This window comes from Lithobates pipiens, unplaced genomic scaffold (genome assembly GCF_037356315.1).
Source record: "Lithobates pipiens isolate NorthernLeopardFrog02 unplaced genomic scaffold, aLitPip1_a1.2 Scaffold_19, whole genome shotgun sequence".
In the NCBI taxonomy this organism is placed as follows: domain Eukaryota; kingdom Metazoa; phylum Chordata; class Amphibia; order Anura; family Ranidae; genus Lithobates; species Lithobates pipiens.
Genome location: NW_027507764.1, coordinates 65,353,334 through 65,374,189, shown reverse-complemented (window position 1 = coordinate 65,374,189; position 20,856 = coordinate 65,353,334). Strand labels below are relative to the sequence as shown.

Here is a 20,856-nt window from a genome sequence, read left to right as displayed (position 1 = left end):
GCCCCCAAAAAAATGGCCTGGTCATAAAAGGGGTAAAGTCTTCTGGAGCTGAAGTGGTTAACGTGTCGCCACAGCTATACACATGGGGGTAAAATTCCCCACCAACTATAGAACTGAAACAATCATTCAGCAGCAGGGGTGTCGTGCAGTATTTTTGTGGTACTCATGGTATAGCTGCAGCACGGATTTTGTGGGGATACACAGTACAAGTGGTGACCTAATAATATAGCTTTATGCCTGTTGGGGGAGGGGGGGGGGGGGGGGGTGTGCAGAGGGGAAAGAGATTGGAGCCATTGAAGAAATGTTCTCAATTATTTTTTTTATTTTTTTTTTCTAGTTCATCCAAGCTGTTATGAGCATCTGAAGGAGGCCCACAGCCAAGGAGAAATGCATCATTCTCAACACCGGCTCAACTGTTTATTCCCAGAAGTTCTTGTAATTGTAACCACTTGTCTGCGTTAGTCATTTTAATTTTTTTTAATAAATGATGGGCAGAGCTGTGACTTTTATTTTGGAGGAAGTACCACTATGAGATCATAATGAGAAACCATAAAACTAAGCAATCGGCTCATTTAGAGCAGATTACATGAGCACCGACTGCGTGAAAAAATGGGCAATGACTGGATGAGATTTCATTCACAGCAAACTGTAAAACACAGGAATTTAAAATGGACCCAGAATTGGATATATATTAATAAATGCTAAATAAATATAAGACATAAAAGGTGAACTTGGGAGCATGTGTAAAATGTTATATGCTCCTATTCACATGGTTCCCGCCATCAGAGCCCCTTCCCCTATGGCAGTGGGCAGGGATTCCTCAGCCGATGACCGATCAGTGTATTGGAATGCGCCTCACTCCGGCACAATCTGTCAACAGCCGTGTCCATTGAGTATCAGCCCACTGGCAGTACCATGTGATTGCTGTGACCAATCAAATGACACTTGTATACAATGCATTGCTTCCTGTTATGCCATTCATTGCGTACAATTGTGTTACTAGCAGTGATTGGCCCTGTCTGCACCATGTGATTTAGTTTGCTTATACCAGTGCCATCATAACATGTAAAAAATCCTCATCACTTCCCCAGAGTAGTACAGTGTTACAATGGTAACATATTGCTCTGGTCAGTGTGAGAAAAACATATTTTTTTTTTTTTTTGTCCCTTTTAAATATAAATATACTGTTATTAGGCAGTGTCCCTGATCACCGCCATGTCAGTTTTATGATGATGTGGGGAAAAAAAGTAAAAAAAAAAAATTGTCTTCATATTCCAAAAAACTCTGATGAAAAATTTACAACTTCAAAAAACTTACCGTACTGCTTACTCAATACCTTGGACTGTTTTAATTTTAAAAGAATGAGTCATTTGGGGGATATTTGTACTGTTCTTTTTCAGTCGTTGAGTAATGAGAGGCCGTCAGTACATCAGGATAGATAAATTTTTAGATATACAGGTGCATCTCAAAAAAATGTGAATGTTATCAAAAAGTTAATTTATTCCAATTTAATTAAAGTGACGTTCATATTATATAGAGTCATTACACACAGCGTGATATATTTCAAGCATTTCTTTCTTCTAATTTTGATCAATATGGCTTACAGCTAGTACAAACCCAAAATTCAGCATCTCAGAAAATTTAAATATTGTGAAAAAGTTCAATTATTGTAGACTCATTAGGGATTATTTACGAAAGGTAAATACTTTTTTACTGAAAGCGCAGTCGCTCTAAATCTAAAGGGTAGATCAGAAATGAGGGGAGGCTCTGATGATTTTATCATCCAATCATGTGCAAGCTAATAGTTTATAAACTGGATAATGCTGTAAATAAACACCCGGTGACAGATGCAATTTTGTACTATATCATCTCAGTGATAGGTCCTCCACCATAAGAAATACTCTTACTAGGTGTGTTGGACCAGTGAATGAACAAATGATCAGAAGCGCAAATTCCCACATATGGGTGAAGATGATACTCCCAATCCAGCAGAATAGCAACCAGGAATCAGTCATGAAAAAGAAGGAACAATCTCATTGCAGACTGTACAGATCGTAATTTATTCCAAAAAATTAAATGGCTAAAATGCTGGTATAAAAAACGTAAGGCATAAATGCCTGGTAAAACTCGGCAACAAGGATCATAAAAACCAGCAGTATGATAACCGATCTCTCAGTTCAGATGGAACGCGGGTGACGACCACGAACAGTAGCTACTCTCCCCCCCCCCCCCCACATACATATATTATGTCCAGAATGGACTTCGTCAGCGGTGGGTGGAGCTACCACATCACCCAGCATTACATATATAGAAGCCTGGTGTTCACGGACAGTGTGAACAGGGAATGTCGTAACTGGAAAGCGGACTTATCCAAACAGCACATACAGGCACCAGATATTTTGGAGACACCAATAGGTTTGAAAATACACCAATATAAACATCACATAATTAAAATGACGAATATAAAATATGTCAACTCAATACAAAGTGATAACTGATCTAGGTACATAGAAATGTAACATAATTTTTTTTTTTTATAAAAATGGACGAAACACCAGCGACCATCTGAAAATGTAAATAGAAAAACCCACATATGCTGCATAAAATGGGAGGGGGCACTATCTTGTAACTCACTTATCTGAAATAAAACAATTCAGATCAAAGTCAACGTTCATCCCTCCCGGAACCAGCACACGCATCTCGTGGATCCAGAAGGATTCACGTCAACTTAGTTGACGAATATAATTCTCCCCTCTCCAATGTTGGTTAACCCTTTCAAGGCCCCAAAATTTGAGATATTTGGGGTCTCTGTTATGGAAAGGTCTAAAATGCTTGGAGACATTATGGGGTCTTCAAGCCTTTTTTGATGTTGTTAACATGTTCGGCGATACGGATGCTGAGAGGTCTGGAGGTCCTTCCTACATATTGCAAACCGCAATCGCACTCGAGCATGTAAACAACACCAATATTATTACAGGTGATTACATTTTTTATAGGATACATCATACCAGTAGTCGAGGCCACAAAATCTTTCCTTCTTTTAACATTGTGTTTGCAAGGGGGACATCGGCCACATGCATAGAAACCAGTTAAAAAGCAAAATATCCTATTTTCTTTTCAAAATAGGGGGATTCACAACACTTGGGGCTAAAACATCCCTTAGCTCTTGTACACACGGTCGGAGATTCCGACAACCAAATCCGTTGGATTTTGTCCGAAACTGTTGCATACACACGGTCGGACAAAGTTCTCAGAAAATCCGACGTGATGGCGTTATTTTGTTACGACGGGACTACGTTCACGCTAGTAGCCAATAGCTTTGGTGTAGGAAATTGGTCTGAGCATGCGTGGCACTTTGTCAGATCGGAATTCTCTACACATGATCGGAGTATGTCTGATCGGAGCATTTTGTCGGAAAATTTTACCAACAAGTTGGAAAACTTGGTCCGTCGGAGTATCCAACAGTCCGATGTAGACCACACACAGTCGGAATATCCGACAAAGCGGTCCGATCGGACACATTCCGTCTGTACAAGGGCTTTAGAGTGGATGCCCTCTTATAAATAAACCTGGGCCATAATGGTAAAACTGTACCTAAAATCCGGTCTTTCTTCAGAATATCCCAATGTTTCATTATAATCTTTTCAATTTTTTTGTGCTGAATGTTATAATCAAGGATGATCCTAAACTCTGATCCATCCTTGTGTTTCTGTTTCTTTTTGAACTTAGACACCATATTCCCAATATTATGTATTTCACTGGTGATAACTTGCTTTGATAACCTTTTCGGAAAAAAACATTCAGCCAATATATCTGACTGCGCAAAATAATCTACCTCAAGGGAATAATTGCGTCTGAGACGTATAAACTGGCCTCTTGGTATGTTGCATAGCCATGACCGGTGATGACAACTGTCCAAGGGTATGAACCCATTTCGGTCTATTGATTTAAAAAAGTTTTTATTTTTAAAGGACAAACCTTCCCTAAAGATTTCTAGATCTAAGAATGTCATGCAAAAAAGCATTGCTACAAATCCAGACTTCCATTGTTGGGATGACGCGGTGCCTAGACTGATATCTGTGACTTCAGTCTGCTCTCTGCTGAAACCAGGTCACAGGAGTGCAAGACGAAGTGCCCTCCTGTGATCCAAAGGAGAAGCCCAGCCAAATGAGCTTTCCCCATACTTCTCCTTTAACCACTTAAGGACCGCCGCAAGGCAATGTACGTCGGCAGAATGGCACAGACAGGCACAAGCACGTACATGTACGTGCTTGCCTTCTAGCGGGTGGGGGGTCCGATCGGATCCCCTCCCGCTGGATGTGGCGGTCCATTTCGCTTCAGGAGCGATCTGGGATGAGGGGATGGCCGTTGGTTTCTGGCCATCCCCTCTCGATCGCTCCCTCCTGGCAAATGAGAAGCTTCCCCCCGCCTGTGTAGTGTAAACACAGGCAGGGAGGAAGTGATGTCATTCTCCTCAGGGCGGTCTTTTTGATCGGACTGCGAGTAGAACAGAGAAAGTAAGTGCACCAACACTACACTGACATGTAGGTACACATAGGCACACAAATTCCCCACCCCCCCCCCCCCCCCAGTCACAGTATCACTGATTGCAGTGATCATTTATTTACTGATCACTGCATTCAGTGTCACAACTGACAGTAAAAACTGTCAGGGTAGTTAGTGTTAGGTCCAGGGTAGCCCCCTACCCCCCCCCCATAAAGGTTTAACCCCCTGATTGCCCCTAGAGTTAACCCTTTCATCCCCTTTTGCCAGCGTCACTAAGCAATAATTTTTCTGATCGCTGCATTAGTGTCACTGGTGCCGCTAGGTAGCTAGTTATTTTTTTAGATTCACCGCCAGGTTTTTATAGCGCTAGGTACCCCCATATACTACCCAATAACGGTTTTAACCCTGATTGCCCCCCAGGTAACCCTTTCACCCCCTTTTGCCAGTGTCACTAAGCGATCGTTTTTCTGATCGCTGCATTAGTGTCACTGGTGTCGCTAGGTAGCTAGTTATTTTTTTAGGTTCACTGCCAGGTTTTTATAGCGCTAGGTACCCCCATATACTACACAATAATGGTTTTAACCCCCTGATTGCCGCTAGTTAACCCTTTCACCAGCGATCACCGTATAAGTGCCACTGGTGGCGCCAGTTAGTTATTTAGGTTCCCCGTCAGGTTTTTATATAGCATCAGGGACCCCCATATACCACCTAATAAAGATTTTAACCCCCTGATTCCCCCTAGTTAACCCTTTCACCAGTGATCACCGTATACCGTATATACTCGAGTATAAGCCGAGATTTTCAGCCTCTTTTTTGAGGCTGAAAGTGCCCCCCTCGGCTTATACTCGAGTCATCGCTGTCTGCCCGCTCGATCAGCGTGTCGAGCAGACAGACAGCGGCCATTCTATAATTCAAAAGCCGCGCCTCCGGCTCCGCCTTCGCCTGTGATAGGCGGAACACTGAATTTCCCAGCAGCCTGTGTTCCGCCTATCACGGACATCGTATCATCCTCGTACTACGGACGAGGATGATACGATGTACGTGATAGGCGGAACACAGGCTGCTGGGAAATTCAGTGTTCCGCCTATCACAGGCGAAGGCGGCGGCGCAGCTTTTGAATTTTACAATGGCCGCCGAGGCGCCGACGAAGAGGGCACGGGACGGAGGCAAGGCAACGCACGGCACGGGACGGGACGGAGGCAAGGCACGGCGGCAAGGCACGGAGGCAAGGAGGCAAGGCACGGGACGGAGGCTCGGGACAAAGGCTCGGGACACAGGTAGGCTGGACACACACACACACACACACACACACACACACACACACGGATGGATACACACACACACAGGGATGGATGGATGGATGGAGACACACACACACAGGGATGGATGGATGGATGGATGGAGACACACACACACAGGGATGGATGGATGGATGGATGGAGACACACACACACAGGGATGGATGGATGGATGGACACACACACACACAGGGATGGATGGACGGACACACAGGGATGGACGGACACACAGGGATGGACGGACACACACACAGGGATGGACAGGCATGTCTCACCCTCGGCTTATACACGAGTCAATAAGTTTGCCAGTTTTTTTGGGGGTAAATTGGGGGCCTCGGCTTATATTCGGGTCGGCCTATACTCGAGTATATACGGTAAGTGTTACGGGTGACTCTGGTTAGTTTGCTTTTTATAGCATCAGGGCACCCACCATTTATTACCCAATAAAGGTTTAACCCCCTGATCACCGGGCGGGTGATATCAATTAGGTTTTAGTGTCAGGGTCTGCGTCGCCCCAGGCAGCGCTAGGTTAGTGCCAGTACCGCTAACACCCACGCGCAAAGCATACACCTCCCGTAGTGGTATAGTTTCTGAAAAGATCAATATCTGATCAGATCTATACTAGCGTCCCCAGCAGTTTAGAGTTCCAAAAAACCGCATTGTTAGTGGGATCAGCCCAGATACCTGCTAGCACTTGCGTTTTGACCCTCCGCCCAGCCCACCTAAGTGCAGTATCGATCGATCACTGTCACTTACAAAACACTAAACACATAACTGCAGCGTTCGCAGAGTCAGGCCTGATCCCTGCGATCGCGAACAGTTTTTTTTGGTAGCGATTTATATTTAAATCCTGAAGGCAGTGCTTGGCTAGGCTCCCAAAAAGTCCCCCACGTGTGGTATCCCCGTACTCAGGAGAAGCAGTAGAATTTATTTTGGGGTGTAATTTGACTTATGCCCATAGCATGTGTGAGCAATATATCATTTAGTGACAACTTTGTGCAAAAAAATAAATAATAATATATGAATAATATTCCTGCAACTTGTGGCAACATATAAAATATTTCATGGACTCAACATGCCTCTCAGTAAATAGCTTGGGGTGTCTACTTTCCAAAATGGGGTCATTTGGGGGGGTTTTGTGCTATTTTGGCATTTTATGGCCTTCAAAACTGTGATAGGTAGCGAGGAGTGAAATCAAAAATTTGCACCCTTAGAAATCCTGAAGGCAGTGATTGGTTTTCGGGGTGCCGTACGTGGCTATACTCCCAAAAAGTCCCACATATGTGGTATCCTCGTACTCAGGAGAAGCAGCAGAATATATTTTGGGGTGCAATTCCACATAGAACTATGGCATGTGTGAGCAATATATCATTTAGTGACAACTTTTTGTAAACTTTTTTTTTTTTGTGTCATTATTGAATCACTTGGGACAAAAAAAAATATTCAATGGGCTCAACATGCCCCCCAGCAATTTCCTTGGGGTGTCTACTTTCCAAAATGGGGTCATTTGGGGGGGGGGGGGGGGTTTGTACTGCCCTGCCATTTTAGCACCTCAAGAAATGAGATAGGCAGTTGTAAATTAAAAGCTGTGTAAATTCCAGAAAATGTACTCTAGTTTGTAGACGCTATAACTTTTGCGCAAACCAATAAATATACGATTATTGACATTTTTTTTACTAAAGACATGTGGCTGAATACATTTTGGCCTAAATGTATGACTAAAATTTTGTTAATTCGATTTTTCTTATAACAAAAAGTAGAAAATATATATATATATTTTTTTAAATTTTCAGTCTTTTTCCTTTTATATCGTAAAAAATAACTATCGCAGAGGCAATCAAATACCATCAAAAGAAAGCTCTATTTGTGGGAAGAAAAGGACGCAAATTTCGTTTGGGTACAACATTGCATGACCGCGCAATTACCAGTTAAAGCAGTGCAGTGTGAAATTGTAAAAAGACCTCTGGTCCTTAGGCTGACAATTGGTCCGGGGCTGAAGTGGTTAACATACACTATATTACCAAAAGTATTAAGACTCCTGCCTTTACACGTACATGAACTTTTAAGTAATTTTTATTGCGCTTTTAAAATTTGTACAAAAAACACGCACAAAATAAAAATGAAAGAAAGAACAACAAGGCCCATAACAGCAGTGGTAAGTGTGGACACCCACCAATGAAATAGTATATGAAACACCCAGCAATATATGTTAGACCACTGATGGTGAACCTTGCCACCCTAGATGTTTTGGAACTACATTTCCCATGATGTTCGTGCACACTGCAGTGTAGTGGAGCATCATGGGAAGTGTAGTTCCAAAACATCTGGGGTGCCAAGGTTCGCTATCACTGTGTTAGATCAATAGGATCAGTGGTATCTCAAAACAGCAACAGTATGTTGTTCATACATATCAAGTGAAACGAACAAACAGGGTTCGCCCACCTCTAGTATAGATACCAACAAATCCTTGGTATTACAAGAATAGAGAAGTAAAACATTAGAACCATACCATAACCTTGTTATGCTCATGCTCGCAGTCATGAGCCAATGTAAATATTGTGTATACCATTGCTCATTGGAATCTACATGCCATGATGCTCAAAGTAAATGAGAAACCTGGGAATGACCTGGATTCCACAGATATACCTCCTCCTGCATAGGACTAGCGAACACTGCAGAATTCTTAAGCCGCGTACACACGGGCGGACTGTATGGCCTACTTAGTCCGTCAAAACACATTTCAGCGGACAGTCCGCTCGTGTGTGGGCTTCAGCGGACTTTTTCAGCGTGCAGTCTGGCGTACTAAGTATTTCGGAATTTCCGTAATTCTGTCCGTCATACTTTGGTTTCAGCGGACAATCCTCTCGTGAGTAGGCTAGTTCGACGGACTAAGAATGGCGCATGCTCAGAAAGGATTTACACGGCGAAAGGTTGCATTGCTGTGTATTGGACTTCCTATTTCTAGTCCCGTCGTACGTGCTGTACACGTCATCGCGCAAGCTTTCGACGGACTGTTTGTACATCCGTGTGTGGTCAAGTCCATTCATTCGAAAGTATGACGGACTGTCCGTCGGATTGTATGACGGACTAAGTAGGCCATACAGTCCGCCCGTGTGTACGCGGCTTTAGAAAACCAGGGAGAAAGGAGCCAATCCTGGCACTTCTAAGAATCCCAGGAGCTTAGAAAACTGATTGGGATTACCTCTTTGTTAATATTATGCCCCATACACATGGTCGGACATCCCGACCACAAAATCCGTCTGATTTTTTTCCCCAACGGATTTTGGCCAAAATCTGTCTTGCATACACACGATCGCACAAAGTTGTCCGAAAATCCATTCGTTCTGAACGAGACGATGTACAAAACGGGACGGGACTACGTAGAGGCCAGTAGCCAATAGCTTTCGTCTCCAAATTTTTTTTTTTTGAGCATGCGTGCCACTTTGTGCGTCGGAATTCACTACACACGATCGGAAAAAGTCCTTTCGGATGTTGTTGTTGGAAAATTTTAGATCCAACTCTCTAACTTTTTCTGTCAAAAGTCCGATTGAGCCCACACACGATCAGAATTTTCCAACAACAGAATCTGATCTGACTTTTTCTGTCGGAATTTCCGACCGCGTGTATGGGGCATTACACTATTGAGAGAACAAATATATAAACTTGTTGTCTCCAATCTTTAAACGGTGGGGGGGGGGGGGTCCAAGGACATCCATCCCATAGCTATAGTTTTACAAGCTATAAACAGTAGTCTTAACACTGGTATTCTAACCTCAGGTAGAAATTGTTCCTCATCTAGATTTCCATTTCCTAGTAAGAAGATCACTGGTGAAAGTTTCTGTTGTATGTGATAAACTTTATTAATGGTGTCTACAATCACTTGCCAGTACCGAACCAGCTTGGGGCAACTCCAGAACATGCATATAAAATTGGCTGCACGTCCGACATTTTGGGCAGGCCGGGGTAGGTCTACAGCCCCATTTAAATAGTTTAAGGGGGGTACAATATACCCCATGTATGATAACCAATTGGGTGAGTGTGCATTGGAGATAGGGATATTTGGGTCACTTGTTCTAATGTAGTAAGCCAGGATTCATCAGGTATTTCACCTGTTACGTCTAGGAGGAATTAGACTAGCCAGGTATTTCTCCAGCAACTGTTTATATAAGGATGAAATAAGTCCCCATTTTCCAGCGGTGGCCTCCAAAGAGGCAAGTAACGGCATATTCTGAAGAGAAAGTTTCGTTTTTGAGAGCTTGGGATGTTAGAGCATGCTTGAGCTAGGAGGTACTGGAAGAATCTAGATGTAGGTAGCCGATATGTCTCTTGCAGATCGTTGGGTATACATTTGAGCAACATATCTAATACCATGAGCGCACCAACGCTCGTGAACTTTAATGCCATCCTAGTTTTCTTCATCCATAGGGTTCAATATTGAGTTGGCCCACCCGTTGCAGCTATAACAGTTTAAATTGTTTCTGGGAAGGCTGTCCACAAGGTTTAGGAGTGTGTCTATGGGAATGTTTGACCATTCTTCCAGAAACACATTTGTGAGGTCAGGCACTGATGTGGACAAGAAGGCCTGGCTCACAGTCTACGCACTAATTCATCCCAAAGGTGTTCTATCGGGTTGAGATCAGGACTCTGTGCAGGCCAGTCAAGTTCCTCCACCCAAAACTTGCTCATCCATGTTCATATGGACCTTGCTTTGTGCACTGGTGTGCAGTCATGTTGGAACAGGAAGGGGTCATCCCTAAACTGTTCCCACAAAGTTGGAAGTATGAAATTGTCCAAAATGTCTTGGTATGCTGACACCTTCACTGGAACTAAGGGGCCAAGCCCAACCCCTGAAAAACAACCCCACACCATAATCCCCCTCCCCCAAATGACTGCACAATGTAAGGTACATCAGTGCCTGACCTCACAAATGCGCTTTTGGAAGAATGGTCAAACATTCCCATAGACACTTTCCTAAACCTTGTGGACAGCCTTCCTAGAAGAGGTGAAGCTGTTATAGCTGCAAAGGGTGGGGAAAAATCAATATTGAACCCTACGGACTAATGCCCCGTACACACAAAAGCAGATTTTCCATCAGAAAAATCTTGGATGGTTTTTCAGACGAAATTCCACTCAAGCTTGGCTTGCATACACACGGTCACACAAAAGTTTGCTGAACTTTCGACCGCCAAGAAAGCGGTGATGTACAACACTACGACGGGCCAAGAAAAAGAAGTTCAATGCTTTCGAGCATGCGCCGAATAGTTTCCGAGCATGTGTAGGAATTTTGCGTATCGGAATTGCTACACATGCTCTGGAACTTTTTCCGACCGAAAAATTGAGAACCTGCTCTCAATCTTTTGCTGGCTGGAATTCAGTCAGCAAAAGTCTGATGGAGCATACACACTGTCGCATTTTCCAACCAAAAGCTCTCATGAGACTTTTGCTGGCCCCAAATTTCCGGTCATGTGTACGCAGCATAAGACGCCATTAAAGTTAATCTGTGTGTTAAGGCAGGCGTCCCAATAGTTTTGGTAATATAGTGAACATGCACATAATAAATTCTGATGCTAGCCTACTTTAAATTACCGTACTAGAAAAATCTATTTCAGTTATGTTGCCCCTTGTACTAGGTAACAATGTTTACCTAAAGCCTCACACAAAACAGCACTGACCTGCACCAGAGCCGCACCGGAGATATGTGAACCGGCTCCATAGAGAGCCGGTTACATTCTCCTGCTATTGCGAATTGGATGTGGGGATCCTGCAGTGTGTGAACCCGGCCTAAAAGAAAGAATCTGTCATGTTCTTGATGACACTTCACTTAGGCAAAATCTGTTCTATCTATACAGTTCCAGTTGCTTTGGGAGGGGGTTGTCCCAACCTGGGGAGAAGGTGACATCATTGGCAGTGGAGCTAAATGCGTTCGGTTTACAGCTACCTGAACCAAGGAAGGACTCTCTGGAAAGCAGGCTTATCCACAAACATTGTTAACACTGTGTTAAACACAGTTAACATGCCAACCTGCATTGAAAATGCTTGTTTATCACTCAGAGGAAAAAAAAAACAAAAAAAAAACTAGAGATTTTAGAAGGACTTTAATTTTTCTTCTTGGGTTTACATACACTTTAAATTAACTTTACACTCATAAACATACAGGGGTGAATTTACTAAGATAGAGAGTGTGCACTCTGCAAGTGTAGTTGCACTCATTTCCCCCCTAGTATAAGTGGTAAAACTTTACTTTGTAAAGAATATCTGATCATGTGAAAGGAAAATAAAAAGATGGCATTTTTTTTGCTTGCATGTGATTGGATGATGGAACTCAATTTACTAAGCCCTGTGGAAAATGAGTTAATGCACTTGCAAAGTGCACAGTCTATTTGTCTTTAGTCAATCCACCGAACATTCTCCAAAGTCTGTAACCCAAGCTTGGTTTAAAAGGAACAAATACAATGTACTTTACATTCATTTAAATCATTTATTTAAAAAATAAAAATATCCATCCATCCATCGGTCAAGTGTTTGAAATAAAAGAACTCATTTGTAAGAATTAGCTTTGTGTTTTGGGAGGAAGGTGAAGTTTGGAGGAACGGGTCCCAGCAGCATCTCACTGCAACAAAAGAAAAAAAAAAAAACACAATCATAATCTAGAGACGCACAACAAGCATCTTCCATAAATGTTATCCAGTAAACATACACATTACGTAGGCCCGAGCTCCCACCAACGTCTGTTCATCATGTGCCAACTGCAGTAAAGGAAAGCTGCATGAAGGATTTATGGAGGCTGCCACTTCTCCGCTCTATTGAACATGCCAGCTGCCTGACTCTCTGTAGTTGTGAAATCAGAACTACGCATCTGCTTACCCATTATAGGGGAATCCTTCAGAAAGCATGTTATATGGTTAAAGTGTTTGTTAACCCACCCCTATAAATGTACATAATCCTGCCTGCTCCCTAATGACAGGCGCTCCAGTCTCTGTGTTTAATTTACAAAAAATGCCTGTGATCACGTTACCGGCCATGTCTCCACTCTGCCCAGCTGACAGATGCAGCGGGCAGGGCCGAGATTCCCGCTGACGTCAGCCGGGATGAGAGGAGAGAGCAGGCCGGCCGGTCACGTGACTGCGGGGAGCCGCTCTGAAATACTGTAAAGGAAGCATTTTTTTAAAGTGGTTGTAAACCCTTACAAACCACTTTGACCTACAGGTAAGCCTAGATTAAGGCTTACCTATAGGTCCAAGAAATATCTCCTAAACCTATATGGTTTAGGAGATATTTGCCCGAAAACAGGCACCGCTGTCTACGCCGCATGCGCCGTAGACCGCGGCACGCAGGCGCACTGAGCACGGCATTCTCAGCGACGGAGCTGCCGCGCGTGTCGGCTCCCGTGCGCATGCGCGGACGTGACGTCATCGCGGCTTCGCCGAATGACAGCTGCAGAGCTGTGAGACCCCACCAACAAGATGGATGCGGCGGACTACAGGGGACAGCGGCGACTTTGCTGGCTCCTGTGTCAGGTAAGTGACACATAATGGGCTACTATGCGATGCATAGTAGTCTATTATGCTTTGCCTTTGCAGGGAATGAAAGAGGAAGTAAACTCATCAGGGTTTACTTCCTCTTTAAATTAAACACAGAAAAAGGAGCGCCTGTCATTAGGGAACAAGCAGGATTATATTCACTTTAAAAAGTTTTGAGAGCAGCAGGAGCGGAGGGGGTGAGCACTGACACAGGGGCAGACAGGTGGAGAGGGGAGTGGGGAGGAGGACACAGGAGAGCTGCAGCTGACCAAGGCATGTAAACTGACCATGATGTCAGGGCTCAGCAGCCATGATACACCTTGGCCAGTTTACAAAGGGGAGGGCAGAAACTGGTAGGATCAGCCAGGTATTTCAGGAGTTACAAGGGGCCAAATGACACAGCACAAGCAATGTGCTGTATAAAATGCTTTAAAAGTAGCAGGATTAATTTATTTATTTTTTTGTGGGTTAAGAAATGCTTTAAAGGTTTGTTGCTAGTTTACCCATTACACCTATATGAGCTTATTGGACATTCCATTCTGAAACCACGGGCATTAATATGCAATCGGCCCCTCTATACCAGGCTCCGGTCTTCTGGGAAGGCTTTTCATTAAGATCTTGGAGTGTGCCTGGGAGAATTTGTGCCCAATTAGCCAAAAGAACATTTGTGAGGTCCGGTACTGATGTTGGATGGAAAAAACCTGCCTTACAGTCAGTGTTCCATTACATCTCAAAGGGTTGAGGTCAGGATGTTTTTAAGGGAGCTGGCTTTGTACACAGGGACATAGTCATGCTGAACCTGAAAAGGACCTTACCCAAACTTATTACAAGGTTGGAAGCACACAGTTGTCTAAAATGTTTGTGTATACAATAAAATGAAAGTGGTTCTAAAGCCTAAACATTTTTTATTTATTTTTTTATCAAAAAAGGGTAAGTTGACCTTTACAGAAAATCTGTAACGTAAACTTACACTGGGTGCCCTTCCCACCCTCTCCCCCGTAAGGCACCGGGACATCCCAGTCTGGGAATTTGGAATTCCTTCTGGATTTCTCTCCACTCCTCCAGTGCCGACAGGACAGATTAGGGAAATTCTGATTGGTGAGCGCCATCCATGTAACGGTGCTGATCAATTAGAACGCCTCCTATTTGTACGCGCTGAGAGGTACAAATAGGGGGTTAAGCCATGGGGATTTTAAATCCCTGGCCCAGTTAAGTGGTGTACCAGTCTCTGACAGTGGTACAGTGGAACCGGTGGAGGGGGAGTCTAGTTTAAGTTCATCTTTACAGCTATTGCTGTCAATCAAAGCAAGTAACATGAGTGCATCTTGGTGTGCAGAATTCCCAATGATGGGGCACTATCCCTCCTCCTACTGACCACAGACACCATGTCATTTTTTTATTTATACTGACCACCAAGCCCGTGGGGCATTTCTACCCCCACTGACCACAGTCTGGGCCTCCTATAGTCTGAAGGAAAATAATCTGGTCCTTTGTTTAGATAGTTTGGAGACCCCTGTTCTAGACATACACTACTTTCACTATGGAAGGGACATTAGACTGTCAGATATGAGAACCAACAAAGCAGGTCAAGCGCTCAAAAACTAATCACCTGATCTTTATCCAGTCTCCCACATTCTGGCTTGCCATTAATGTCTCCATGTAGTCTCTTCCCATATAGTAGGGTGGACGCTCATTGATCTTCTGAGGCAGACGTTCTAGTAAGCCAACAGGAATATACCTGCATCCCAAAAAAACAAAAAAAACAAAAAACAAACAGGATTAAAGACGTACTTGGCAACAATTACAAGAAGTGAACTGCTTATGCTATATAACATACTGTACAATGCTGATTTTCTAAAGCAAAAATTGGAATAATCTGAATGTTATATTAACCCTGTTCTGCCAACAGATATTGCAGCACCTTTAGCAATGTACTACGTGTGTATGTACAGCTGCCATTGCTGTTCTGTGCTAGAAGTACTCTCTGACTCTATCCTGTTTAATATGCTCAATTAAGCTGCTTTTTGAATAAAAAAAAAAAAAAAAAAAGAAGTACTCTCAATTGCACGCCTTAAACTCGATGACTACACTGTCACTGTTAAAGATTGGGTGCCAGTAGGACTGGCTGCCAATCACAGTGATCGCAATAGAGGGCCATTTTGAGAAAGGTGCTGCCCCCCAATGTAAACCAATAACTACACTCAGCTTCTATCTTTTGACAAAATCAGCCATTAGTCCACCTGAATAAAGAGGCCCTATTAAAAAAAAAAAAAAAAAAACACAAACACACACACTACAAAATACTTATACAGTAAAGTAAAGTACAGCTTGGATTGGATTGCGAGCACAGTTTGTTCCAGAAACATGCTTGCAATCCAAAGCACTCTTACATAAAAGCAAATTTTCCTATAAGAAATAATGGAAACCCAGATGATTTGTTCCACAACCATTTATTCATAATTCCTTCAGCTTATAGTCCATATAAAAAGATTATAGCAATTTGATAGATTGTGCAACCATAAAAATAGGATTTTTCCTACAGATTACCTGTAAAGCTTTTCTTGGAGTACTTCACGGAACACAGAGCAGCTATAGTAATTATTATGTGGGTTATACGCCACCTATAGGTGAATGGACATTGGCACACTCAAAAGACAGGCAGTCCCCCCACTATATAACCCCTCCTATACAGGAAGTACCTAATTTTTGTACCAAGCAATTCCCAAAAAAGGGGAGGGGATCTCTTTGTCCCATGATGTACTCCAAGAAAAGGATTTTACAGGTAAGCTGTAGGAAAAATCCTATTTTCTTTATCGTACATCACGGGACATAGAGCAGCTTTAGTAATTACTATCTGGGATGTCCAAAAGCAATGCCCCTGAGTGGAGAGAGACACCATCATAGAAACTGCCAAAGAAGGACCTACTCTGCTATTTGTAATACGCTGAGGCCAAAAGGCAGTATCTTCTATGTGATGGACATCGACCTGGTAAAAACCCTGTAGATGTATAAAACAAAAGACCAAATACTGGTTGTACACCCAGGCCACTAACATCTGATGATGGATGGCCCAAGATACTCCTACACCTGGTAGAGTATCTCTCCCCAGAAACAAAAAAAAATAGTTTTTTGCCATTTAAACCATAGGCATTGATAAACCGCCAGATCCACTGCTAAATATTCGACCTGGATGCTGTCTGCCCTTCCTGGGCTCTTCTGGCAGCACAAGCTAGGGTTCCTGACTTGTGCTGACAACTCAAGTAGACCCTGACCATCTGAACTACCTCTAGAGTAGGTAGTGATCTTTCTCCTGCCAACTGTGGATTAGGAGAAAAATAAAAGGCAAGACTTTGTCCTGATTCTATTGAAAAACTAGAAACCACTTTAAGCAATAAAAATGGATGAGGACACAACATCATCTTATGATGCGAGGCCAAGATTGGCTCCTTGCATGAAAGAGCCGCCAACTCTGACACTCCACTTTGTGAAGTGATAGCAACCAAAGAAGCCACCTTCTGAGATAAAAGGACCAACAGAATCCTCTGCAAGGACAGTCAAGATCAATTCAAGTCCCAAGAACACAAGAATGGCCTGACAGGCGGGACTATCCAAGTTACATGCTATATGAGTTATGAAACAAGGAGTGAGAAACGGCCCCTGGAAAAAAAAATGGATAGGGAAGAACTCTGACCCTTAACGGTACTTAAGGCCAAATTCCTTTCCTCTACCGATTAGAGAAAGAAAAAGAAAATCTCCCACCCACATATTTCTGTGGGTGCCACTGTCTGGCTTCACCCCAGGCAAATAAATATTTTCAAGTCCTGTATGAAGTTCCCCGAAGCTGGCTTCCAGAGGCGCAACAGTGCTGAGATACAGGACTCAAGAACATCAGGCTACGCTGGACTAGGAGTGTCTAAAGGAGCAACCCCCCCCCCCAAAGACTCGCTATGCCTGTGTACCAAGCCCCCCTTGGGCTAATTCGGCCAACACTAATATCAGTGTTACAACCTTTACGGATTCTTCACAAAAGATGTGGCAGAATCCGAAACAGGGAAAAAAAAACATCAAATAAGATAGAACCAGACCTTAAGGTGTTACCAGTACATGTACCATTATTGGCAGTGGGACTCTTGTCCCGGACACACCTGTCCCAAACTGTTGTAGAACTTGGAATCTAGTAGATTCCCCCGCAGAGTTCCCCTTGCCAGGCATTTCCAGATTTAACCTACAACAGGTTTGTCCTATAATCCAGAGCAAGGCATATTGGCCAAAAATTCCAAGCTATTGGACAGTATTCTCCCCTGTGGAGACCAAGCCAACTGAAATGTAGCCAGCCTCAAGTCAACTTAGAGACTGGCATTAGAGCTGCACAATTAATCGTTAAAAAATCGTGATCTCCATTCACCCTCTCTGATGATCTCTCCTGCAGAGGTTGCTGATTCTTTCATATAAACAAGTGGAGAAACTATCTGCTCACTCAGCTGTCAAAAGTAAACATCAGGGCAGTCTGCAACGTTTTTTTTTTTTAACTTGCAACATTGTAACTAAGCTTCCTTCTTAGATCAAAGGGATAGAACTTCTGTGTAAATAACGTTTTCAACATGTAAATGCAGGAAGTTTAAAGCGGGGTTCCACCCTAAAGTGGAACCTCCGCTGATCGGAACCCTCCCCCCCTCCGGTGTCACAATTGGCACCTTTCAGGGGGGAGGGGGGTGGAGATACCTGTCAAAGACAGGCATTTACACCCACTTCCGGGCATAGACTCCCGTGGGAGTCTACGCCATTTCCTGTCCTGCCGCGCTGTCTGCTGGGACACACACGGGTCTCAGTGAAAGCGCGGAGAATTCCTATTGCACTGCGCGACTCGTGCATGCGCAGTAGGGAACCGGGAAGTGAAGCCGATTCGCTTCACTTCCTGATTCCCTCACCTAGAATGGTGGCGGCAGCAGCCGAGGGCAGAGCGATCGATCGGCCTCGGCTGCCGGCATCGCTGGAACCCGGGACAGGTGAGTGTCCATTTATTAAAAGTCAGCAGCTGTAGTATTTATAGCTGCTGGCTTTTAATATTTTTTTTTTTGGTGGAATCCCTCTTTAACCACTTAAAGTCTAAATCTTTTTCTGACACTTCTTTCTTAAGTTAAAATTATTATTTTTTGGTAGAAAATTACTTGGAACCCCCAAACATTATAGATATTTTAGCAAAGACCCTAGGGAATAAAATGGCAGTTTGTGCAATATTTTATGTCACACTGTATTTGCCCAGTGGTCTTTCAAATGCAATTTTTTGGGAAAAAATTCACTTCAATTAACAATAATAAAAAAAAAACCGACACAGTAAAGTTATCACAATTATTTTTGTTTTAATATGAAAGATGTTACGCCGCGAGAATCGTGATCCATCTTCTAAGCAAAAAAAATTGTGATTCTCATTTTAGCCAGAATCGTGCAGCTCTAACTGGTATCAGTGGTTATTTTCCAAATTCCTAAAAAGGAAGAATATCAAGCACCAATTTTTGCTCTGCAACACCCCGGAAACAGAGTCTTCCAGCAGTGTAATGCCTGGATCTTCAAGTTCCAGAGAATGTACCTCAACCAAGACCTGGAGTAGGGTTGTATGTGGAGAACGTGCTTTGACCTAAACACAGCTTCCTCCTATAGATATTTATCGAAGCAACCCCTGGAATTGACCGAGCAAAGATTATTGAGGTAAAGAATATTAAGATGTCTTCAGCAATCCCAGCACTGGGGCTAGACACTTTGAGAACCCTCTGGAGCTGTGGCCAACCCAAAGGGAAGCTTCACAAAAAAAAATAAAAAATAAAAAATAAAACGGCTTTCCACTGCAATTACAGAAATCTTTGATGAGCCTGGAAACAAACTGCCACGCGAAGATGTCATTTTACAGATGATTATGGACTCCGAAACCTAACTCTTGTAGAGAGGTCATCACTGAACAGTCTAGTCTATCTGAAACAGAAGGATGTTCAGTGGCTTGAGATCTTAAGATAGACCTCATGTCCCTATTTGGCTTTGTAACTGCTACCATATAATTGTCTCACTATAATGAGCCCATAACTTCTGCTCAAAGAGCAAATGCAAGGCAAAAGACTGACGACTCTGTGGCAGACCCAGACAGTCCCAAGAGGTACACTTAACCTACCAGGTTTCTGCTGGCTAAAGATGGAACAAATCACCTCAGACTACCCTAATATTTTCTGGCCTGAGAATCTCTCAGCACCCAGCAGCCTCAGATGCCTCCCTTACCTGGGTGGGGAAAGCTTACAGCATCTGGTATCCCCGGGCAGTCTCCCAGCTACAGCATATACTAACCAGGCTTGAGCCTGCTTAGGCTTTGATCAACCAAGATCAGGCATGATCAAGGTGATACGGCTGCTGTCTGAAGAAAAATGAATGAGCCAGGAAACACTGCAATGCCAAACACCACAGTGGCACAGATGCACCCGAAACCACTGTCCATCAGGAGATGTGGACAATGCCTATATAAAAATAAGCCATACTGAGCGAGCATGTGCCCTCTAGTGGCTGGTAGAGAAACAGCAGCCCACATGAGTAAGAGTACATAGCATGCCTAAATAGTACACTGCTCCCAGTGGCCACCGGGAGAACAGACATTCAGAACTCTTTTTTTTTTTAAAAAGAGAAACTGAAAACAAATGCAGATTTACCATTCCTGTTGCAGGACTCTGAACACAACAGGAGTCTAATCTTCACCCATCACGGTGAGCTTTGACATAAAAGACCTTCAGAGACTGGGTCCCCCCTTAATCTGGGGTCCACTCCCCTGGACCTGTATAGCACCCTGCTGGAAAGCACCTTGGTCAGAACAAACACTGCACAGGGTTCCATTACACAGGGTCCAGCGTCGTAAGGCTGCATTACACGCAAACCTCGAGGAATCTTCTCCCCTTCCAATGAGGCTCAGGTACTATCCATTTTGGCTGACCGCTTTTTCGAATGGATCCGACTGAAGTCCACGATTCTTAATAGAACCGTCCAGACCTCCAAGTATGCTGCAAGAGCACATGTATCACATCAGTGACCACCACCTTACAGACACTGGCGAAAAAACTGAGGTACTTCCAGTATAGGAGGGAGGAGGTTATATAGAGGGGGGACTTCCTGTCTTTTGGGTGTGCCAGTGCCCATTCCCCTATAGGTGGCGTATAACCCAGATAGTAATTACTATAGCTGCTCTGTGTCCTGTGATGTACGGTAAAGAAATGTCCATTCACAAATGGAAGCCTCCAACTGGGGATTAGAAGCAAAATCTAGCAGGAGCTACCAAGTATAAAAGAGAAGAAAGGTGCCTCTAATTATAGCAATATGGTTACATTTAATGAAGGTACAACATTTAGCAACTCACGTGGTTGATGATATAAACAGGAACATCTAAGTATGCAGGCATCTGGGGTAAAGCTGTCCACATAGACCATCCCCCGCACCACCGGCTCTTACCACTGTCAGTCTGCAATCGTGATGGGGAAGACTACCCTGCAGTATAGCGATCTGAA

The 20,856-nt window shown here is 43.5% G+C and overlaps 2 protein-coding genes across 4 annotated transcripts in view; one reads left to right on the top strand and one right to left on the bottom strand.

Annotated features, from left to right (window-relative positions):
* Positions 1-496, top strand: part of SRI (sorcin) — a 31,401-nt gene extending 30,905 nt beyond the window's left edge. Inside the window, exon 8 of the mRNA XM_077490841.1 lies at positions 338-496. Within this exon, the coding sequence (XP_077346967.1) occupies positions 338-364 (27 nt within the window). The 3' untranslated portion in view covers positions 365-496. The remainder of the gene's footprint in view (positions 1-337) is intronic.
* An 11,384-nt stretch (positions 497-11,880) lies between these two features.
* Positions 11,881-20,856, bottom strand: part of DUS3L (dihydrouridine synthase 3 like) — a 51,931-nt gene continuing 42,955 nt past the window's right edge. For all 3 annotated transcript variants that reach the window (XM_077490840.1, XM_077490838.1, XM_077490839.1), the window contains exons 13-14: positions 14,934-15,062; positions 11,881-12,414 (exon numbers count right to left, since the gene is read on the bottom strand). In XM_077490840.1, coding sequence (XP_077346966.1) covers positions 12,342-12,414; positions 14,934-15,062 — 202 coding nt within the window. In that variant the 3' untranslated portion in view covers positions 11,881-12,341. The remainder of the gene's footprint in view (positions 12,415-14,933; positions 15,063-20,856) is intronic.